We start from the raw sequence: 25,136 nt of genomic DNA, 5'->3' as shown, positions 1-25,136 counted from the left end.
ATTGCTGTTTCCTTGGTTCCAAGGCTTATAAATATTGTGAAATCATTCAGAAAGATTTTATTCTCCAATAAGCTCAGCAGGTTTTTCCAATAAGTGTACTCACAGACAGCCACATAAACAACTGGCTAAACATTCCAGCTGATCGACATAGGAGTAATAAATCAGGGAATTTCAGTTTGTCCAAACATTTCTAACAAAGTACTGAAGTAGCTGAGAAGTGTGCTAATGACTGACAGTCACAACAGAACGAGGTAATTAGAGAATGATGGTGAGTAAGAATAGGACCCACACACTGTTATAAGCTGAGGATAAGGCAGCATCCTTCCTGGATTCTTTACATAATTTCTGTTCCCATCCATTTATTGAGATCCCTAATCCTCATATATCAATTAGTTGTGACTTGGAGGCTGTAGCTAACATAATTCATCCTTAATTTCACATCGAATGTTTAGAGAAAGCTATTCAGTATCTAGTAAACACACGAATCTAATGTTGGTAAAATGAGTTTCTTTTCTTGAGTGGACCAATGGGGTCACTGACCTGCTGCCGTAATATCACATCTTTTCTAAGAGCAAATATACTTTTTTTCACTGGTTACTGGATAATCTGACATCAGACGTCATCTTAAATTATTAAGAAATCCTCAGTTAATTTCCCTATACCGTCTCCATAAGGGTTGCCAGCAAGGTGTTTGTGAATCAGAATTATTGTGTGGGTTGTTGAGGTCATAGTGCTTGGGTTCACATCGCAAGCACTGGGTTTATCTGTGTTTCTTTAGGTCTTTTTTATGTTCTTCAATAAAGTTTTATAATTTTATTCCAAGAAAAAAAGAGAAAAGAAATCCTCAGTTAAATTTCTTCTGAGCTAAAAACGTGCTCCGCAGTTTTTTGTACATACTATTACATAATCTAATTTCATGGGGATACTGCCTTGAAATAAAATCCCCACTCATCTTTGAACCTAGTAATCTCCAGTTTCTAGGTGTCCCCAAGAAGGCACTGAGTGGCATTCATTCATCCTGGGAGTGGCAGGACACAGCTGAGAAAGAATACTCTGCTCAGCTTTGAGTTTTAAAATGCTTTAAAGTACATAGTAAGACAACTGTCTGAAAGTGAAAGGGTTTTCTTAATTGAAATATAGAGAAAAGTACATGTAAGTGTACACAAAATAAGCACACTTGTGTAACCAGAACCCAGATCAAGAAATAGAATATTATCCGCACCCCAGGACAGTTCTCCCATGCTCCTTTGCAATTACTACACCTCCTGGTAACCATTATCCCACTTCTAATGGCAAAGATTTGTTTTACCTGGTTTTGTACTTTCCATAAATGGAATCCTACACTTGATACTCCTTGTGTCTTTCTCTTTTACCATTACATTTATGAGATTGATCCATCTCATCGCATATAGTCACAGACTTTTCATTCTTGTTGCTCTACAATATTTCATTGCATGAATCCATTACAATTTATTTGATCATTCTACTGATATTAGGCATACAGATAGTTTCCATGTTTGCGCTCTTTTGAAGAGTGCTATGTGGAAATTCTGTCTCTTGGTGAACATGTGTGTGCATTTCTTTTGGATATGTAGACACATACATAAAGAGTAGAATCTCTGAGCCACAGGATATGCATAGGTTTGGCTTTGGTTGTCACTTGCCAAGTAATCTTCCAAACAAGCTGACACGGTTTACACTTTTACTAGCAGCACATTCTAATTCTGGCAGCCCCATGTTCTCACCAACACTTCATATTCTCATTTTTCTTCATATTAGCCATTCTCTCATGTAAGTGTCACACTGTGGTTTTATTCTGCAACTGCCTGTTATGAATGAAGATGAGAACTTTTTCATGTGTTTCCTGCCCATCTCCTGCCCACTGTGAAGTTCTGGGTGGGGGGAGGGTTGCCCATGTTTATATTGATTTATCGGTCTCTTGATTAATGATGTGGAAGAATTCTTTGTATTCTGGATACAAGTCCTTCGTCAGATGTACGTACTGTGACTATCTTCTCACATCCTGTGGGTTGAATTTTCACTCTCCTACTAATGTCTTAGTTTTACTATAGTCTAACTTATTTATTTTCCCTTTTATGGTTAGTGCTTTCAAGGACCTGTTCAAGAAATCTTAACCTACCTCAAGATTCTATAGATGTTCTCTCTCTTCTTCTAAAAGCTATATTGTTTTACCTCCTAGCAAGAGGCTTTAATTCAGAAATATACTCAGTAGGTATTTTGAGATGGAATTAAATAAGAAAAAAAAAAAAACAAGTGTTTTCCATTGAGCCAAAACATGGAACACTGACTGCAGAGAAAATAACGGTGCAGAAAGAAACTCAGGATAAAATGTAACAGAAGTTCCCGTCACAAACAAAAGACAAATCCCTTCTGGAGATTGGGCCATGAGTTTAGAGGCTATTACCTCAGTCTCTGAGCTGACTTTCCAGGAATGGTTACTATAGACACTGTTCTGACGATACGCAGCTATAGTGACTCCTCCCTAAGGACAAGGAGCCACTCCTGGGGATAAAACAAGGTCTCTCAGCATTCCCTGTGTTCTCTGTAGGTCAAGTGCAATGTCTCATCTCCTTGATGAGATGCTAGGAAAAGCTTTTCTCGTGAAGCCTTTTCAACTCCTCTGAATATTTTTACTGTTTATACATTTGTGTGGTACGTGTATAGTTTGACAACAATCGCTAGAAGTATTTCATCTTTTGGTGCTCACATCAAATCTCAAGGTTGCGTTTGGAATTGTGGGTATTGGACATATGTCTCAGTGTGCACCCATACATCCCGGTTTCTTTACCCAGAAACATGGCATTAAGAAAAACGAAAAGGTGGGAGGGATGGCTTACAGAGGGGCGAAAGGAAACTGTGTGGGTGATGGCTATGTTCATTATCATAATTGTCTCATGGTGCCCAAGGTATGTACATCTAAAACTTACCAAATTGCACACGTTAAATATGTGCAGTTAGTCATATGTCAGTTGTACCTAAACTGTTAAAAATAAAATAAAAAAATAAAAAATATATATAGTTTATTTGGCTGGAGTTTCATTTTCCATTTACTCATTAAATGTGGTTAGACCTGTTATATTTAAATCTAGTGCTAAGCAAAGATGTATATTTAACGTTGTTTCTTTAGTAGTCAGAATCTGGTAGAGTTACTTAAGTCATAATACTTGGTAGACTATGAAACACATCGATTTAGGGATGAAGGAAATTACATTTATTTGAGAAGTTTGGAGAAAACCACAGGCAAAAGTCACTTCTTGGCTCACAATATTAAATTAAGTTTTAAAAAGTGGGATATAGTACTATATCCTGTTTTCTCCCAATTTTGTTACATCTATAGTAAAGAGGAAAATGTTAACGTTTATGAAGAAAAAAGTAAGATAGCCTCACATAGTCACAAGGTCCCTTTTAATAGCATAGGACTGATAGTCTTTGTTTTATCATTACCTATTCAGCATTTATGATGAGCTGTTTATTCCCCCCTTTTTTGGCTTAAAACACACATCCTGTCTGTCCATTAAGAGAAATCGCTCGGGGTGGGGGCGGGGGGCTGTGTCCTACATCGCTATTTCCATGATTTTGCAGAGACACGGAAAAGGGTACTGGAGCTATAGGCCAGCTCATAAAGCTTCTCCCCAGGTGTAATCCACATCTTTTCTGATACTTAATGGTCAAAACAAGGCACATGGCTTTGCCTGAATGAAGTTGAGTGGGGAAGTGCTATCCTGATCACATGCCCAGAACAGGACATCTAAACATGTGTGACTTCTTAATGATGACCCGGTGGCTAGAAGAATTGCTGATGTCCTTCTCTTTGTACCTCTCTCCATGGGAAATACATCAAGGCACTGACCTCTTTTGTTAGTTTCCTATCACTTTCTCTCCTCTCTTCCATTTTCTAAGGACTACAAACTAGAAGTAGAACAGAAAAAGAAAGCTCTTGGTAGAAGTAATGCTGAACTAGAGAGGACTCTTGTGCTGGCCAGGTCAGAAACCCAACAAGAGTAAGCACAAAGGGGAACAGACTGACCCTGAGTTGGGTAGGAGGAGTAGCCCCCAGGACTGCAGGAACCAAAGTTTCCGGGAGCAGAAACAGGATTTTATGCTTGCCATGATTCTTTTTCCCACCGCATTGGTCTCTCGTCTATTCACTTTGCCTCACTTCATTCTCTTCTACCTAAAGACAGATCTTTGCTGTGTGGGGAAAGTTAGCCACTGGCAGCCCGACCTTCACATCTTTACAGCTCTGTGATGCCAGAGGTGGGGCCACTTATTCTTTAGCTCCACACGGAGCTATCTCAAGGAAGGACTCTGATTGGCTCACCTTGCATCGCCTTGAACCAATGATTGTGTCCCGGGATAGAGATACCATGATTGGCCAGGCCTGGGTCCCCTGCCCATCCAGGGAGGACAAGATACAAATTATGGGAAGAAAAGGGGTTGTGACAAATAAAATAATAGCTACTCTAAAAGATATGCCTAGAGGGATCTTTTAAAATGATAAAACCAGGGGTGCCAGGGTGGCTCAGTTGGTTAAGCCTTGGACTTTTGATTGTGGCTAAGGTCATGATCTCACCGTCATTGGAGGACGTCCAGAGTCAGTCTCTGTACTGGGCATGGAGCCTGCTTAAGATTCTTTCTTTCTTTCTCTTCCTCCCTCCCTCCCTCTGCCCCTCCCTTACATGTGTGCACTCTCTAGAAAAAAAAAATTAAAAATTAAAACAAATTTTAAAAATTGTAAATCCAATCATGTTACCTACCTCCCCCAACCCATCTACCAACTTAAAACTATTTTCTACTTTCTATTGCACTTAAAATAAAATCCAAATTAGTGCTTTGAATTTTCAGTGTATTACTACATCTGACTTCCCCTTACCTTTCAAATTATTTTCCCTTCTCTCATGACTCACCAACAAGGCATCAGCTAGCTACAAGGGCCTAGAATTTGACAGCCCACAGGTTAAAAAGCCTGGCTAAACCTAACCCTATCTCCCTAGCTTCACCCTGAACCCCACTCGTATTTTATAGTACCAACCTCACTAGCTTAATCACATGATCTAATCCACAAGGAATTTGCTTATATGCATAAAATTCATATGGAAAATATTGCAGGAAATTTAAATCCAGTGTTAAAAATGTCACCTTGGATAGCCCCAGCTCCACAAATCAGTTTCACAGCTAATCATTCTGCAGTATATACTCTTAACTGTAAAATACAATAAAAACAAAGTGGACTTATATTGTTCACACACTTTAAAAGAGCTCCTTGTTTACGGTAGAGGCCAGGCAGTTTGGGAGAGGACTTAGTGAAAGGTCTCCAAGGGGTACTGTTCAGATACTACAAATTCTGATCTTGCAGGTAGAGCCAGATTGAAGATAATTGTGTTTATGTTGACTGCCAATTACTATGTGCAAGTAAAAGAAAGTAAAATTTATTTGTTTTAGGGTTCCCCCAAATTGTATTGCCAGATGATTCCTTGAGGGAAAAAAAAATTTAAGCAGACGTAAGTCTACTGAGATGTTGATTAAAAAGAAAAGCGCTCAGTGTTTGGGTTTTTCTGGTGTGTAGGCAGTTATAGCCGGCCATATGTTTACTTTGTAAATTCCAGTTGAGGGTGCAATATAAGCTGTTTCAGTTTGGGTGGAAGTTTTGTCAGACCTCACAAATGAGATTTGTACTCTGTTAGGAGTTTGCCAGATTTTCTGCAGGGGCTGTGGGCAGCCCGTAGTAATTAAGGATAGTCTACTGCTCATTTGTTTTCTTAAGAGTCAATCCTGAAAAGCTCTTCCTTGGCATAGAATGGATGATGGAATTGAAATAGCATCATTTGGTGATAATTATAGTAATAACTGTTTGGGGCAAGCATCACCAATGGATAGGATGCTACAACTGGTGGATGAGAGTATGAGAAACAGGATATTTATGTTGTCTCAAAGTATCTCTCCACAAGATATTTCTTTCTTTCTTTTTTTAATGTTTATTTTGAGAAAGAGAGAGAGACAAGTAGGGAGGGGCAGAGAGAGAATCCCAAGCAGTCTCTGCTATCTCGGTGCAGAGCCCTATGCGGGGCTCAAACTCACGAACTGTGAGATCAATGACCTGAGCTGAAATCAAGAGTCGGATGCTTAACCGACTGAGCCACCCAGGCACCCCTCTCCACAAGAGATTTCTTAAATGCAAAGGAGGGTAAGAAGGGAGGTACTTTGCAATAACTAATCAGATACCATCTTGCTCAAGCGCTTTCTACTTTCCAGGGTGGGACTGGTGAGGGGGACGGAGGGTGGGGAGCGGGACACACAGGCTGTCTGCTATCTAGAGACTGTACCCCTCTCGTCACTCTTTCATCTTCAAGCTTGTGAGTGTATCTCTTCCCACACTCCCCAAGGTCACTCCCTTTTCTACCAAACCCAGTGCCACCCTCTGGACTCAGGATTAGTCAGTTCTGCTTGTGTTTGTTCGTTTTTGAGTATCTGCCGTGTGCAAACTCTGGCAGATTCGGCATTAAATAAGGCGAGCCCTTGAACTCTAGCATCTTCCAGCCAGTGCTAGAGGCAAATATCCAATCAATGATTATAGCCCTTTGTGTTGGTGGCAGTGTGCACGGGATGCACGGGAGTAAAAGGGGCAGGAGCAAACTAGCTGATACGCACCAGTGGGGCCAAATGGGTTCTTAAATGATTGAAAATACTTTCATATTGATTGGTAAAAAGCTACAAGCTGAGCCCCTGGCCACTTCCCTGGGATACTCTTCACTCACATGCCACAAGAGAATAATTCAAAGATTAAACCTAACCCAGCAGGGGCCTCTAAGACTGCTCTTTCATTTTCTCACTCCTTTCTGATTTCCTGATCCTGCATGAGAGGTCAGAGAAGGCTTTCTGCAAGAGGTGATGCTCATGTCAAGAATGAACGGAAGTTAGCCAGGCAAAGCATAAGTAACCGTTCAGGCCCCTGGATGAGAGAGAGTGTGTCGCGTCTGAGAAACCATGGGGCACTGAGCAATACAGCCTCATCTGATGCTAGGGAAGGGCGGTGAGAAATAGCTTCAAGAGATAAGTTGAGGCCAGATCAGAAAGAGCCTTGTATGCCCTACTAAGATGCCTGAACTTGACTGGACAAGCTATAAAATGCCTTTGAAGAAATCTAAGATGGAAAACAACATTATTAGATTTCTGTTTTAGGAAAACAGTTGTGGATAGTTCCTTCCATAAGTGAAGGAAAGGGATTGAGGGGCAACCAAAATCTGTCCCCCCAAAATCTGTTTACGGCTATGAAAGTAATTCAGACAAGAGGCGAGCACCTTTTCTAAAGCTGGATCAGTAGGGAGATTGAGAAATGGTTAGCATCCAAAGACGTTAAAAAGGTCGAATCAATAGGGCTTTGTGATTGGATTGGAGTGATGAGCTACCTGTTATAAAATTTTAAAACTTCTGTAGCATTAAATAGAATGATTTTATCCAGGGTGAACCATTTGGTGAACCTTTTGTATATGCTTCCAGAATTAAGAATTGATCTTGTACAGGAACTTACACTGACTGGCTCATTTCCAAACCATTATTTTCTGAAGATATGCAGGTAAAAACTATGCATTTGCTAGTCTTTGGACAATTATGGTGGGGTTACAGTGCAGATTTTGTTATTTTCAGTTAAAAAAAAAAAAGTATAAGGACAGTATGACCTTGGCAGTTGTAGGTTCCTAATCTTAGAAAATCTGCATCCTCCTTCAGCTCCTTCTGCTGTGTACTCTGACTGGCATTTCTTGGGGGTGGCCCCATTCCCAGGATGGATCATGAAGCTGCCCAGCTGGAAAAGCAGCACGTACATGATGTGTATGAGGGCACCGCACCTTACTTCAATGACCTGCAGAGCAAAGCCTGGCCTCGAGTCCGTCAGTTCCTCCAGGAGCAGAAGCCGGGCAGCCTCATCGCTGACATAGGTAACCCCGGGGTTGTGCCACATAGTCTGAAATATATTCTATTGTGCCTTTCCTTTTCAGATTCATTTTACATTTTTGTTCTACCCAGAAGTCGAAAATTGTGTCCTTGGCCTGCCAGGACCTAGAGTATTCACTTTATAGCAGAAATTCATCAAGTCAGAAAGTTAGGAAACTTCCTGAAATCTACATTTACACAATGGTGACCTTTTCAAGAACCTCTGCATACATCCTCCCGCGAAATCGACCTGACATTGAATGAATAAATCATGACAAATGACTGCGGGTGAAACTGACCATTTGAAATGCAGAGCGACTCACATTTGTAAATAATGTTTTGGTGGCTCACCTTGAGCGGCTCTCATGCCTTCTACAGAGCCAGAATTGTGGGATTACAAAAGAATTCCTATAACCTCTTATTAATCTCATAGATCCTTTCCCTTAACTATTCTGTAGGTCTTTCATTATTGGAGCATATCTTTAATTAGGTCATACCTTCATAATCACTGATTTGCCTGGAAGACTTTGGCTCAGTGTCTTTCTGAATCAGTGGTAAACCACAACCCAGTAGATCTAAGACTAAGGTTTAAGACACGGTAGGGTTTCTATTTGAGGCATGTCCATCTAAAACTGTTTCCAGCAACTGCATGCAGACTGTGCCCAGAAGTCATAAATTTTTGTAGTTGTAAATTCCATCTGATTTGCCATTTACTGTAAATATTTATTCTAAATATTAGCAAGAGATATTAGTATTAGTCCCAGTGCCCAGGACTTTTAGCATGTTGAGGATGGTATGAGCAGTGTGGAATTTGGGGAAGGGGTGCATATCACATAGAAATGGAGAGTCTCTGAAAAATCTAGCATGTCATTTTTTTTTTTTTGTAATTAAATGTGGTTTCAGAAGATACCTCGAGTTTGGAACTCTTACCAACCACAATGTTAGCAAAATGCCAGAATATTAAAATAGGAGAAAAGGAACCATTTAATAAGTGGCTTTGGGATAACAGTATCATCACATGCTACATTCTCATATCTTACACCAAAAATTCCAAACAAAGATTTGGGTATAAGAAAGTGAAATCGTTAAAGGACTAGATGACTATTAGATTTTTTTTTTAATATCCACCTAGGACAAAGGCCCCTCTGTAACACCAAGTCAGAAATCATAAAAGAAAATAGTTATTATTCACAGTCCCTATGTCAAGTTTATAAAATTGCCATGAACACTGAATTCGTGAATACTGAATTATGATCCCTAAAAGAAATGTAGGTTTAGGGTTCCTGTGAGCATCTGGTCACATTTTTGTCAACTGATCAATACCTAACCTTGTTTCATCTGTATGTCTATTTGAAGACACATTATTTACTATATAGTATAGATTCATTAACATTGAACTCAAGGCCAACACACTATAACTCAAGCCTGAACAAAGTTTATTTAACATGTATATCTTGTCCATAAGGCTCGTGATAGCCATCTTGGGCTTAGGAACCCTACACACCACTTGAGCCGTATGCTCAGAGGCCATTTTAAACAATGAAATCATTGCGCAAATCACAAAAATGCAAAAAAAAAAAAAAAAAAAGTGCCACTAAATAGACCACATAAAGGACCCTTGTTGGTAGGGTGAGAACCAAAATAAGACATGGGTAATGGGCCCCTTAGACAACTCAAATTTTCCCAAAATTTTTGCTGTTCTATACGCCGGCTTGTTGGTAACCACCGTGCAGGTGCTTGAGTATTGATTTGGGGGTAACAAATAAATTTTATCCAGCAGGTGAACATGCAAATACAGAACCTGTGAATAATGAAAATGGACTGCATCGATATCTTTGACCATATAAAAATTTAAAAGTTCTACAAGGCAAAAATCTAGACAAATATATAACTGAAGTTAAAAAAAAAAGACAACTGAGTAAAAATATCTGTAACTTATCTAATAAAAATACTGGATCATTTGCTTCACCTACAGAGCATTCTTCAAAGTCAGTACAAAAGAATATGGTGAACAATTCAAAAGAAATAGTGAGGAAATGATATGAACAAACGATGAAAAAAAGGAGGAATCCCAATTGCTGAAAATTTTTTTGATAGGTAACCCACTTACATGGCTCCGTAACAAAGGTACAAAGGGGCGTACAGTGAAAAGAGCATCCCGTCCCAGTCCTGTGGCACCAAGTAACCCATGCCAGAAGCAGTTGGCTTCTTGTATAATCTCGAGAGAGTTCACTTAAGTATAAGCCTATTTGTGCATACCGGTGTATATATGGGTGAGTTTCCTTCTTTGATTATGCAAATGGTGGTATGTTCTACAAACTGTTAGACACCTAACTTGGCGTTTCCTTTAATATCTGGTGGAGATCATTCCATGTTTGTGCTTACAGAGCTGCCCAGTATTAAAGCTGCACACCATTCTCTGATAATAGCACCGTACTGACAGATATATGGTGTTTGCCATATTTTGCTACTACAAATTATGGTACAAATAATATTCCTTGGATGCCCCTGTGCAAATTCATAATCATATCCAGTAAATTTTTTTTTTTACCCATTTGTATCTTTCAAATTTTGTGCTTTTACATTTTTACTATTCAATAAATGAATGGTACTGTTTTGATTACACAAGGGGATAGGTTTTAAAATAAGAGTGAAGTTAAGAAGTAAATGAAAAAGAAAGACAAAAGCCCAAGGAGAGTAGAAGAGAAGAAAGTAAGCTAACACAACTATCTCCAAAAGGACATTTTTTTTTCTTTCCAGGTTTTCCATTTGGCTAAAATCAATGGTTTGTTATATTGGTCAACTTGACTGGTTACTAGATTAGCAATCCATAGTTAGTTACTAGTAAAACTTTGCATAAATAATCAACATCTGGCCATAATCAGGTTCCAGTTGCCTACAATTTTCTAGGCTGTTTTCACTATTTAAGTGGTGCAACTTTTAGTCGACTTAGATTTTATTCACCACATCACCCCGTTCCCCATCATTCCATCACCGAATTCCTTATGGAAACTAAGTCGTCTGGGCCAGTAACAGGAATCAAGTGAGCAGAAATTACAGCCTAAGTGAAAAGAACTTCGAAGATTCAAAGACAGCAGAAATCCAAAGTACTCTCAGGAAATAATATGATCTCTTCAATCATGACAATATGGCTACCTCAAATGGGCTAGTCGCTTAAGGACATTAGATGGTTCATGGAGGGTGTTCTGGGGTTTGAGATCTTTGTTTAGATTAGTTTAGAAAACAGGAAGAAGACCAGAGCCAGATTCTTTTTGAGCAAGGTTACCTTTCTACCTGACATCAGAGACAACCGTCTGTCCTAATAGTATTAAAAATGGTATTTTTGTGTACATAACAAAAATTTCCTTTTCAATAATTAAGATTCCCTTTGCCTCTTAACTCTATGTGTTTATTCCCAATCTCTGTAGTAAGATTTAATTTACTAAGTCATTCCCTATTTACCATTCCTTCACGGAGTCAATAAAAATTTAGAACTGTTGCTCCGTGGCAAGCACCATGCCTACAGAATAAAACGTATCCCTTCATCTCTGCTTTCAAGAAATGTATATAAAATGGGAAATAAGTAGGCTTTACTCTTGTCTTTCCTACGGGAAAAGAGAATTCTGTTTCAGATAAAGGTCTTAGCAAAAACTCTTAATTTAAAAAATGTAGTTGTTCCTGCAAACTCGAGAGGAAACATTCAAATTAGTTATTTCTAGCAAACACTGCCCACCATGCACCAAAACATTTCGTTGAATTGAGGCAATTATGTTTTCTTCTTTGAGTGTGGTACAGAATAGAAAATAGAGAGGAATGTAAGCACGCACTCTGTTAGCTCTCTTCAATACTGTGAAAGGTTATCATTTAATGAGATTTTGTAAAGCCGCATGACTTGTGTACTGGAGCTTGCTGCCATATCAAAAATGTTTGATATACTTCTTGCACATTTAAGATAATGGGGTCACTAGACTTGGCAGGAGTTCTGATTTCCTCATTAGGATAAAATCTTCCCCTCTCTATCGTCTCAGTGTTATGCAGTTGGAAAATAAATAATTGCATCATGTCTGCAAGATCCACCACTATGCTTCAAAATGAATGCCATCAGAAACGAAAATGGGATAAATTGAGGGTGCCACGGGCCCTAGACGGTGATGCTGAGATCTGACAAGGACTGGGTTGCCTCAGTATTGCCAGACGCCCTCTGAACACCTCCCTCTAGCTCTAATGGTCCATGAACCTGTTCTTTCTGTTTTTACTTTTTAATTCCTGAATTAATGTACAATGTTATATTAGTTTCATGTGTACAATGTCATGATTCAACAAATAAAAATAACCCCCAAATCACCCCCAAAACAAAAACAACACAGCGATTCAACAGTTCTATACGTTACTCAGCGTTCGTGACGATAAGTGTTACTCTTAATCCCCTTCACCTGTTTCACCCATCCCATCTGATAACCACGTTTGTCATGAACCTGTTCTTATTAGTCGAAGGTAATTTTCTCTTTCATTTTTCTAAATGTATCCTCTGAGCCAATTAAAAATAAAAAAGCAAACACATTTGCCAGATTATTTTCCTTCAACCAGGACCATCATCTTTGAAATATTCAGGATTGCAATTTTAAAGTACTTTGTGAATCCTATTTTCCTCATAACTCCCCTCAAATATTGGTTACTTTTCCTCATAAGTATTCTTAGGAACAGTGGCTATGACATCTAAAATATTTCTAAGACCCCAATCACATTAAAATGACGACATTGGAAATCTTGTTTTTATTCACGTACTTGCCACTGTCTCAGATGGCATCATCGATGAACTTTAATTATACTTTTGGTGTCTCATATAATTTTGAATGGCCTGCCATTTTGGAAGCAGCAAACTAATCATGCTTGAAGAGTGGTAGATATTTTTTCAGGGATATCAGCTCCCATGATATCTTTAAATATTTCTGAAAAAGGAATTCACTGCTATGTCCGTGTTACAATATAATACTAGGTATCAGACCCCAGAAGATCTTGTTTCAAGATGGTTACTCACTCCTGTTACTTCCCTCTTCATCGTAGTATCAGATCTGATTGATCTAGATCTTTGGGTTGTGTAAATATTGAATTACTTGGGTCTCTGCCAAATGAATGTCATAAGTGGTCTGTTTAAGAAGAAAAAAATAGCTCTAAAGCTTGTATGCTGAGTCAACAGAGATCATTTAAAACCAAGAACTGACAATAGATTGGATAAAAATTTCTCGAAATTCCCTTTTCATTCAAATTCCAAATTTTTGAAAAACGTGTGTTATGGTATAGATTGTTTTGTTTATATCCAATGAAAACGGTTGGCAGTAGTTTGTTTTATGGAGCCAGTAAGTGTTAAGAATGTCTGGAGAGATAACATGAGAATAAATGCCATCACGTATGGACTTCTGCATAATGAAATATGTATGTGAAGGTAGTTTTGTAAAGGCCTGGGCACCATTCCTAGGGTACTAGGAAACTCAGCCACTGTCATGAGGCAGCTAACAGTTTTTGGTTGTGCTAGTGGGCCAATCCCTATGGACGTTACCTCATTAAATGTTCAATAAATGTTATTTCTTTTTCCCTATCCTTTTCCATCTTCTGTTATGGATGAACATATGTAAGTGCCCTCTGAAGATCTTTCTTTGGCTTTTGTGAATATCTTCAAACCACGTTGTAGTCTGTCTCGGTTAGTTAATACAAAGTTGTTTCTATTCCTTGTCGTAAGACAAACTGACCGTGTTTCACTTTCCGGGAGGACAGTATGTAACACAGGTTTTTCTCTTACAGGTTGTGGGACTGGAAAGTATCTTAAAGTGAACAGCCAGGTGTACACCCTGGGCTGTGACTACTGCAGGCCATTGGTAGAGATTGCCCGGAGTAGAGGATGTGAAGTCATGGTATGTGACAACCTTCATCTCCCCTTTAGGGATCAGGGCTTCGATGCCATCATCTCCATAGGAGGTAAGGCAGCCTGGTCACACGTTCCCTCTTCACCAGGACAATAACATTGCATGAATGGTGGAGGCCATTCTCACAACCCAACATTCATTCTTTGTAGAAACGTCAATGTGATTCATTTCATCTAATTTTTAAAAATATTTCAACTGGATCATTTGACTAATCCCAAATGTACATAAGGTGCTACATAGGATTGTTTTCACTAAACCTTCAAACTGGTACTGTGTTCTGATGACTCATTCCAATTTCTTTTACTTAGAGAAAGTATTAGAGGAATTTTAGTCATTGAAATATTTCATACTCTGTTATACTGAAATGGAGCCAGGCTCTCCCAATGTGAAGTAGAACTTTAGAAGTCTTATTACCTACTTTAGGTCATGACTGTGTCCTTTATTAGCAGAACACTGTAAAATTCATGCACTGAATGTCACCCGGCAGGATGTGTCATCCAATCTGCTACTCACTGGTGCATGAGGGCACCGGGGAAGATGGCCCCACCCGGTCCCGGACTACATTAGTTTCACATCACTCGGCTCTCTTACTGCTAGAGATTGTTTATACTCTAGGGAATATGTTCCTCATATTTTCCCAACAAGTGTGCCCCATAAAAACACAGTCCACAAATGAAAAGAAACAACAAAGACCTGTGCCTGAAATATACACAGATATGGCTCATTTTACTCAATACATGTAATCCTGAAACTTAGACTTTTAGTCCCATTGAAACGTGCTAGGGAACCTTGCACCAAGTTCTTTTGCAAAGAGGAAAATCTTGTGCAAAGCAAAGTATTTGCTCCAATACACTTAAAATTAATCTATTTGACTATAGATTACACACAAAGCAAGGTGATCCTATATAAAACTGACTGACTAGATAAAAACTGGGAGATAAAAATTCACGAGGAGACTGCTCTCTCCTGAAGGAAATGAGGACTTAATCTATTCAACAATAGATGGGGACTATATCTTTGCACAGTGAGGGGATGCAGGCCTGGAGGCCACAGCCTTGAAACTAGTCAGGACTGGCAGGACGTGGTTGCCGTGGAAACCTGCTGTAGGCCAGCCCTACTTAGCTGCAGATGAAACGGTCAAGTCCATTTTGGGCATAAACATTATGAGGAGGGAGTCTTGTTACACCAAGAAATTCATTAAAGTGTTTTGAATCTTTAGTGGAAAGAAAGCTTTTGGGTTGGATATTCCACCTAAAGAATGAGAAATCGGGGAGAGGTCAGAGAAGTGTGTTCTTTGTTCTTTGTGTTCCTTTACATTAGTTTCAGAGGCTAAATGTTCATTTACATGAGTTTCAAGGCTGTGCCATGAGCCACTGTGGTGGGCACGGGGATAGCGCCCAGCTGTCCGACTTCTGGCAAATGCTCCATGTGTACGTGGTCAGGTGCTTCTCTGCTTCCAGCTTAGGTCTCCTGCGTTGTCCGCGGAAGAAATGCAACATACCTGGTTGCTGTCTTCTGAAGAAAAATGCTTCCTTAGGTGGAAACACACCATGTATTTTTCGGAACTGTAACTGTATTAATGTGATGTGGTCTGGGGCGCCTGGGTGGCGCAGTCGGTTAAGCGTCCGACTTCAGCTCAGGTCACGATCTCGCGGTCCGTGAGTTCGAGCCCCGCATCAGGCTCTGGGCTGATGGCTCAGAGCCTGGAGCCTGTTTCCGATTCTGTGTCTCCCTCTCTCTCTGCTCCTCCCCCGTTCATGCTCTGTCTCTCTCTGTCCCAAAAATAAATAAACGTTGAAAAAAAAAATTAAAAAAAAAATGTGACGTGGTCATTTTCAGCGAGGTTTCACATTTAGAACTATATTATGAAAAATTTTGATAGTCTGTCTCTCTTATGTCTGTACATATTTACTTCCCTATTTAGAATTTTATGCTGGCACTTTTGCTAATCTTAGCATGAAGAAATATATATATAAAGAGACATGCTTTTTCCATGACTCCTAATAATAATTTGAGAGGTCAACACCGTATCTAATTATACATTCCACATGTTTTTCTGACAGCTTGGAGAAAGAAACACTCTTTCCACTTAGTTTGAGAATAGCTTGACAATTCTAACAAAATTTAGCAATATATTACAACAGTGCCAATCGACTACTTATTTTATGCCAGTCATTCTCGGCATGGGGTTATGGTGCCCCTTTCACCCTTGGGGGATACTTGTCAATGTCTGGAGACATTTTTCGCTGGCTCAACTGGATGTGTGTACAACCTCCTGTCATCTAGTGGCTGGCCCCCTGCAACAAAGAATTATCTAGCCCACAATGTCAGTAGTGTTGAGGTTGCAAAACTCTGCTTTACGCTTTCAGTTAAAGGAGACCTGCACATTGGAAAAGTCAAATGACAACACATCATAAAATATCAAGAATTAACAAGACTTTAAAGATGATCTTCTGTAACTTCCCATCGAATTGTAGAATCCAGTACTTGAATTCAACCTACCTATTTTCTGGGGTCTCAGCAGGAACATGTGGCTATAGTATACATATATTGACCAGTATTTTTTTAAGTTTGTTTGTTTATTTATTTATTTATTTTGAGAGAGAGAGAGAGAGAGAGAGAGAGAGGGAGAGAGAGAGCAAGCAGGGAAGGGGCACAGAGAGGGAGAGACAGAATCCTAAACAGTCTCTGTGCTGTCAGCACACAGCACAAAGCCTGAACTCACGAACTGTGAGATCATGACCTGAGCTGAGATCAAGAGTCAGACACTTAACCGACTGAGCCACCCAGGTGCCCCTATTGCATACTATTTTTGCCTTTAAGTTGTGATTATGCTTTTTAAACAAAAGGGGATTCTTTTTTTTAGCCTTTAAAAACTCAATATAGTCTCTGGGAATGCAAGCTGGTGCAGCCATTCTGGAAAACAGTAGGGAGGTTCCTCAAAAAACTAAAAATAGAACCGCTCTACCAGCCAGTAATTGCACTACTAGGTATTTATCCAAGGGATAAAGGTGTGCTGTTTCAAAGGGACACATGCAACCCCATGTTTATAGCAGCACTATCAACAATAACCAAAGTATGGAAAGAGCCCAAATGTCCGTTGATGGATGAATGGATAAAGAAGATGTGGTGTGTGTGTGTGTGTGTGTGTGTGTGTGTGTGTGTATACACACACACATACACACAATGGAGTATTACTCAGCAATCAAAAAGAATGAAATCTTGCCATTTGCAACTACGTGGATGGAACTGGAGGGATTATGCTAAATGAAATTTGTCAGAGAAAGACAAATGTCATATGACTTCAATCATATGAGGACTTTAAGAGACAAAACAGATGAACATAAGGGAAGGGAAGCAAAAATAGTATAAAAACAGGGAGGGGGACAATACATAAGAGACTCTTAAATACAGAGAACTAACTGAGGGTTACTGGAGGGGTTGTGGGAGGGGGGATGGGCTAAATGGGTAAGGGGCACTAAGGAATCTGCTCCTGAAATCATTGTTGCACTATATGCTAACTAATTTGGATGTAAATTAAAAAAAAATTAAAAGAAAAGAAAAAAAACTCAATATAGTTTCCTGACATTTATAATTCATAAAAATGCATCTTCACATCCCATTTTGGTTACATTTATAATGTTTTTACATAGAATATACAGATGCATATATAATACATTTTTTATATAATGAAGAAATCTTCATTTGTAAAGTTTTTCAAAAAAAAATTGACCTAAAAGTTACTTAGTATTACATGTTAAATATAAATATTAAACAATATAAAAGATTCAGGTATTTCCTGGGTGATATTATGCTATTAAAGTGAATCATCACATAACAGATGTTTAAGGAACTATTATGTATAAAGACTTTCTTCCTTTAAAAAAAGACTTCTTTTGAAGCCCAGAATTCTAAAATGTTGAAGACATAGGAATCTGCTAAAAAGAGATTACTATATTAAAGTGGTCCTATTTTAATGATTTTTTTCCTTTTTTGGCCCCCAAAAGGAACGCAGTCAACTGTCATTATTCACAGTAATTATATTCTATGAAGTCTCCTCGAACACTTAATTAGCAAATACGGAGGCATTGCTCCCAGGGGAAATAAAGGACTAAGTTCCTGTGAGCCTCTCGTCGCTGCATTTTTTGTCAACTGATTTGTACACAACCTTATTTTACATGTATTTCCGTTTAAAGACAATTTATTCAATTTTGAACTCCTGGCAACAGCCCGAACGAAGCTCATCTAACAAGACGTACCCTAGCCTTCTCACACTCAGGAACCCCACACAGCATTTAAGCACTATGCTCAGGGATCATTTTAAACAGCAAAATCACCAACAAAAAGCACCAAATGCAAAGACCGTGGCACTAAACAGGCCACCAAGGACACTTGTTGACAGGGAGAAAGCCAAAACAGGCAAGGAGAGGTCACCTTGCTCAACCTTAGATGGAAACACGCACATTGGGAGCTCTGTGCCACCACAAGCATGTCAAGAAATGACCAGGAAAACACTGAGTGCTGTTTTGGGGGCTACAAATACATTTTGTCAAGTAGCAAAATTTGCAAATATGAAATTTGCAGATAACAAGGGATGACCATATGTAGAAAATACACCCATAGACATTCTGGAGTGGATTAGATGCAAGTCATGGGAGATATTCACGGCCATGAATAGTCATAGATATGAACATTAGGATCATCCTACCTCTCTCCTGACCTCTGTGCCTCCTTTTAGCTCAGTGACCAAGACTCTGCCTCTAGAAATGTAAGCTTTCAAATTAACCATTGAAAAGGGCTCTCTGGTGGGGCGTCTGGGTGGCTCAGTCAGACAGGCGTCCAACTTGGACTCAAGTCATGATTTCACAGTTCCTGAGTTCAAGCCCTGCGTTGGGCTCTGTGCTGACAACTCAGAACCTACAGCCTGCTTTGGATTCTGTGGCTCTCTCTCTGCACCTACCCTACTCATGTTCTCTCTCTCTCTCTGTCAATAATAAACAAACAGTAAAAAAAGTGGGGGGCTCTTTGGGAATTGGAGTGAGGAACAGTCTGAGGCCTAACGAGGTCAAGTGATTGGTCAAAGATCACAAGGTGAGTTGCTGTCAGATCTAGGATAAAATACGCTGGCGTCCTGTTCGTCCAACCCATTTTCGCGTCATCGCACGTCTGGCTTCTCACGCCTCTGCGTGGCAGGACAGCGGATGCCAGGGCATGTGTGCTGTGTGAGACTGTGGGGACGAAAACCTGATTGGTAACAAGACCGCGTGTGCCTGTTGACTGATCTTCCTTTGACAGCTTTCTCTATACAAGAATCTCATTTCAGATATTTACCATCTCTCTGTGGCAGGTAAACTAGAGATTTATTTGCCTAACACCACCGCTGCCCACTGGACTATGGTGAGGGTTTCAGGAACCCTCCTATCCTCTATCTCTCATCTTACTACTCATACCTGAGCGTAGTGTCCAGACTTCCCTTGGGACTAACTTCCTTCCTGAGACACGGGGTAGGCCTTACCCCTCCATGTGGAAAAACAATCTGATTTTTCCTCTTGACATAGTACTGGGATTGGACTCCTCTCAGAACTCAGACTGGCACTTTCCACACACTGATGAAAACACGCCTAATATTTTCATCATTAGATTGGATAAAGACAGTCTTACTTGAATTCCACTTTAACTTTGCAGGGATTGGAAGAAAAACAATGACCTCTATATGTTGATTTTTAAAAACACACCCACAGCCACTTTATATTAATATTTGAAAAAATAATAAGCAATCATTTGGACTTTTGCTAGGCTGGCTTATCTTTGCATTATCAAAGTAAGAAGACAATCTTTAGCATTTTTCTCCACTTCTATTTGCTGTATTAATTTTATTAACATTGATTAGTGGTGTTAATCTTTTGGTGCATAAGAAGTACCAATCATTTGTTAAAGTAAAGAATTATCTCATAGTCTTCCACTGGGAACACTTACCTAACAGTGCTCCCATGAAAATTTCATTAATTCACATTGGTCATCCTTCTACTTAAATTCATAGGATTCAGGAACTGGAAGGATTTGGAACTTACAATTTATCTATGTATTTAGACAAATTTTTTAATGTTTATTTTTGAGAGAGAGAGAGAAAGAGCAGAGCACAAGCAGGGGAGGAGCAGAGAGAGAGAGGGAGACACAGAATCTGAAGTAGGCTCTGTCTGGGCTCTGAGCTGTCAGCACAGAGTCGGACGCCGGGCTTGAACCCACGAACTATGAGATCATGACCTGAGCTGAAGCTGGATGCTTAACCAACTGAGCCACAGAGGCAATACCACATTATTTAAGTGTATTATAGATGAACAAACTTGAAATCCATATACGTTACATAATTACCTAAGATTGTGTAGGAAGTATAGGAGCCAAAGATAAGAATTATATCTCCCCTTAAACAAGGCTTTGCTATACCCACCATGTGCCCTGCCCTGTAGGAAATAAAGAGGTTTTATTGTGTGTTGAAATTGCATTGTATGAAATTGCATTATATGTAAAATACTAGCGTATAAATTTGAGAGTTTATGTATGTGTATACACATTGAAGTCTCGTTTCTTCTTTTTCAGTCATCCATCATTTTTCTACAAAACAGAGAAGAATCAGAGCAATAAAAGAAATGGCCAGGGTCTTAGTTCCTGGAGGCCAGCTGATGATTTATGTTTGGGCCATGGAACAAAAGAACCGGCACTTTGAGAAGCAAGATGTGCTTGTCCCGTGGAACAGGGCCTTATGCTCCCAGCTCTTCTCAGACTCCAGCCAGCCTGGGAGAAAACAGCAGTGTGGACATCCGGAAAGAAGCCATCCCTACCATCCTCCTTGTTCTGTCTGTAGCTGCTCTGTTTGTTTTAAAGAGCAAGGTCATTCCAAACGGTCCCACAGCATGGACTATGAACCAATGATGGCCAGAGCCTGTTGTGCAAATATCTCTGAGGAAGGAGAGGAAGAAAATGGATTCTATAACACATTCGGAAAATCTTTTCGTTCCTGGTTTTTCTCTAGGTCTTTGGATGAATCAACTCTGAGGAAGCAAGCTGAGAGAGTGAGGCCCCTGAAGACTACAGAGGCTTGGGCCAATAGCACCATATCGATCCAGCCTTCCAGACACTCCAGTTTAGACTTAGATCGCCAAGAGCCATTGTCAACAAGACAGCAAACTTCAGATGAAGATGTGTTTGTGGAGACTTCACAAAAACAGTTGGAGTGGCTGAGAGCACCAGCCACAAAGAAACATCTGCGTGGAGGCCAGCAAAGAGAAGTTAGGAGAAATGGAGATGGGAATTTTCTGGAAAGCACCAACACCAATGCGAATCGTGTGAATGCAGGTGATGTAGAAGAAGGCGACCCTTCTAGTAAAATACTGAGAAGGATTTCTGCAGTCGACTCCACAGATTCCAACCCAGATGCCACAATTTCTGTCGAAGAACAACAGCCCAACGTTTTGGATTCCAGAGCCTTGATGCGCTATTACCATGTGTTTCGAGAGGGCGAGCTCTACGGCCTGCTGAAGGAGAACGTGTCGGAGCTGCATGTTCTGAGCTCCGGGAACGATCATGGCAACTGGTGTATCATCGCCGAGAAAAAGGACAACTGCGATTGACCAGATCATGTTAGACAGTTCCTCCAAAAGATGGACCATGGTCTTTTCACAGGGTTTGGTATGGTTACCTGAATTTGCATCCAACTTTATTATTTTTAATGCATTTTTACTTTGCTTTGTAGAGATGATGACTTGATCATCTTTTAAATATTTGGATGAACACAGAGCCTGGCATGTAAAGCATTTGACAAAGGGTATTCATAAATTATTAATATAAAAGAAGCAGCAGTATAAAATGAACTTCAATATGGTGAGGATTTTCTTTTCCCTGAAAGGCGAAATTATGATAAAGATACATGTGTATCATTTTTCAGTATTACATGCAGATTCTAACAGATTCTGGTTGTTGTCTTTTTTTTTTAATTACTATTGAAGTAGAGTCAACTTACGACATATTAGTTTCAGGTGTACAACAGTGATTTGACAATTCTGTACAAGATTCTCTTTTTAAGTATACCTTTTTAGAACAGCATTTTTATAATGAAGGGGGGTAATTTCTGCTTCTCTGGTTATACTTTAGATTTGTCTGCAAGATAACAGGTAAACCTTTTCCGTGGCATGCATGTAAATTGAATGATGTGATAAATTATTTTGTTGCCAAGGCCTTCCTCATACTTCAGAAAAGCCAGAGACGGTAGAGAGAGACAAGTTGTTATGAGGACTTTTCTAAATGGTAAGCAAACTTGCTTCCAAATATGTAAATGACAAGGCTTTCAGTGTTGCTCAGAAGGTTTTTAAAGGCACCGTCAGCAGGTAGGGAGTGCTATGTGTAGGTATCAGAAGTTGTTGCAAGTACCCCAGTGGTATCTTTCTGACCTTATTCGAAGCAGGAATGTCTACTTAGGATAAGACCAAGATTGACTAAGGAGTTTTCATTTAGAATGACGCTTTTCTTGTGAACTGAAGGAATATTTAGGAAATGAGAATCTGGTTGAAGTGCTGTTTTATTTTGGCTCTCAATATAAATAGACGGTTAAGGGACAAATTTTTGTCCTTGACAGAGGATCTATTGTTGGATTTTTAAAAATATGGGCACTTATCTTACTGCAAGCCACATTTTATTAGCCATATTAGGGATTTAGGCAGAATTAAGTCCTACGAATGAAAGGCTGGGTTTCTGACACTCTGTAGACAAACAGATTAGATGTTGTATGGTCACTACGCCTGTTCAGATTTAACCTTGGGTCTGTTTAAGTCCATGGGGGATCAGGAGACAGATATAATCAGGAGTCGACATTTGACAGAAGCCTTTTTAATTTATGGGCCTCTGTAATCCTGGACAAAAATCCAATTCTTGTTTTGTATAACATTTCATCTGTCTTGGGTTCTTCTTCCTGCAGTGATTGTGCTCCATCTTGAAATAACGATACCACTTTCAAAGAAGCATAAGGGGTTATTTTTTTTTTTTAATTTTTTTTTCAACGTTTATTTATTTTGGGGACAGAGAGAGACAGAGCATGAACGGGGGAGGGGCAGAGAGAGAGGGAGACACAGAATCGGAAACAGGCTCCAGGCTCCGAGCCATCAGCCCAGAGCCTGACGCGGGGCTCGAACTCACGGACCGCGAGATCGTGACCTGGCTGAAGTCGGACGCTTAACCGACTGCGCCACCCAGGCGCCCCTACGTAAGGGATTATTTTTAATGTTTATCTGAAAATGACTGATGTATAGAACTCTCTTTTGGCTCTAAAATAAGACCACATCATCACCTTTTGGGTTGGTGAGGTTGTCTGGTAGAAATGACACGTGGGATTTGTATTGTTCAGTGCATAGTCTGCATTGGAGGGACAATGAAAACAGACCTGGAAGTGGGATATAAATTAATTTAGTGTCTTCCATTAAATTAGGACATTAAACATGAGTATAAGCGGTTTTCTTGGTAGAAAGAAAATCTTCTCAGAGTTGGAGAAGTTCTTACAACGAAGGCTTGATGGCCTTTTTATTATGAGTGGATTTTTCCTCTCCCTGAAGCTTGTTGTCACATGCATCTTTAATCCCAGGCTTCTGCTAGAAATCTGCTTGAAGTCCTCTCTTTCTGGTGGTAGTGTGCCACTTATACAGAACTCAGTTTATCAGAGTGCACCAAAAAAGCTTTGCGCTAACCTGTGTGAGCGACCACCTACGCATACACCCTTCTTTACGTAAGAGGATTCTCTAGAATGGTTCTTGAGAAAGAGTTTCACATAATTTTGACAGGAATGTAAATAAGAAGCCACTTAATAATAGCAATCTTTCGTTCTTCATCTGCTGAGCACAAGAATTCTATGTATCCAGACATTATTTTGCATGCAAATACTGAACTCTGTGGCTGATAACCTCTCTTTGGTATATTCATGTGAAAAGCACTCTTTAACTTCTGCCTTTGGAGATATATACATATATGTTGTTGAAGAGCCAAGCTAATGTAAATATCATAATCATTTAAAAATCTTGCTCTTCACTAAGGATTGTCCTCAAAAGGAAATACAAGTCATAAGCGAGTGTAAGCATACACAGTTTAGTTATGAGTGTTCAGTCTGCCTTAACTTGCTTAATTATAAATTTTGCTGCTCTATCTGAAGTAATATGAAAACTTGGATGCCATTATTAATACTGTATCAGTTTCTTTCCTGTTCACTGATGGCCCTACAGAGTCCCACTAGCTGAAGTAACCAGAAATGTCTGGGAGATTACTGGAAGGTTCTTCCTTAAACACCTATGCTGGCTCACTGATGCCTCGCTGACCTATTTAAGGATTACATGCAAACAGGCAAATGATTTGGGGTAAACTGCATTAACATGAGGGAAAGAATGCAATCAAAATATCATTATAGTGGGAATCATGCATGTGACCTATGTAAATTATTTTTTAAATTGTCACTAGAGTGCGACGACCATCTCAGATTATCTTATTGGTCTGGTCTTCCTTACCTATCACACTGTTCTGTGCAGGATGGTGTATGATTCTTATGTCTAGTTTTCCCTTCTGTTTCTTCCAAATTCTAGATGTCAGTCAAGAATTCCTCTGTATTTTAACTGACCATCAATTGAATGGGCAAAACTTGGAGGTAATCCAGAGAGAAAACAATTCACATGTAAATCATCCAGGAACATTAATGTCATTGCCTATTAATGGCCACACAAAAAAATAAGCACTGATTTTTTTTTCAAAATAAAAATAAATGGGTTTGGAGGAGGACAGAGGGACTAATTGAGTTGTTGAACTTGGTCGGGAGCTGTGAGCACTTGGTTTGGAAGGGATGGAGGCATGGAGGTCTAACTACTGGCCAAGCAGACACATCCTAGGAAATACAAATCAGGGCAGGCCTGAGCTTTTCTCTGCTATCGTGTAGAAAATACGAAATGATAACTATAAGAGCAGCTAACTTTTCCTAAAATCTAACAATTATTTTATCTGTAATCTTCACCACAGCCCTCTGAGATAAATATACTTATGGTTTCCATCTTGCAGATAAGGAAAACTGAAGCATAAAGAAATTAATTGCCTAGTATCACATGCGTAGTTAGTATCATACATCTAGTAAGCGGCAGGGTTGAGATTCAAAAGCAGGTAGGCTGGCTCCCAGCCTGAGCTCGCAAGCACAACACCATATACGCCCAGTCATGGTCAACGCAGATTATAAGAGCCTTTCAAGGT

The 25,136-nt window shown here is 39.6% G+C and overlaps 1 protein-coding gene across 6 annotated transcripts in view; it reads left to right on the top strand.

Moving 5' to 3' along the window:
• Window positions 1-21,836, top strand: part of TRMT9B (tRNA methyltransferase 9B (putative)) — a 71,401-nt gene extending 49,565 nt beyond the window's left edge. For 4 of the 6 annotated variants that reach the window (XM_086703329.1, XM_086703331.1, XM_086703328.1 and 1 more), the window contains exons 3-5: window positions 7,747-7,955; window positions 13,750-13,923; window positions 20,469-21,836. In XM_086703329.1, coding sequence (XP_086559455.1) covers window positions 7,802-7,955; window positions 13,750-13,923; window positions 20,469-21,499 — 1,359 coding nt within the window. In that variant the 5' untranslated portion in view covers window positions 7,747-7,801 and the 3' untranslated portion in view covers window positions 21,500-21,836. Of the gene's footprint in view, window positions 1-7,746; window positions 7,956-13,747; window positions 13,924-20,468 lie in introns of those variants that run through there. The other 2 variants (XM_025933143.2, XM_086703332.1) reach the window with 2 other exon arrangements.
• The last annotated feature ends 3,300 nt before the right edge of the window (window positions 21,837-25,136 follow it).

Source organism: Puma concolor, chromosome B1, assembly GCF_028749965.1.
Source record: "Puma concolor isolate L17-30 chromosome B1, mPumCon1.1.hap2, whole genome shotgun sequence".
NCBI lineage: Eukaryota > Metazoa > Chordata > Mammalia > Carnivora > Felidae > Puma > Puma concolor.
This window is presented reverse-complemented; position numbering and strand designations above follow the sequence as displayed.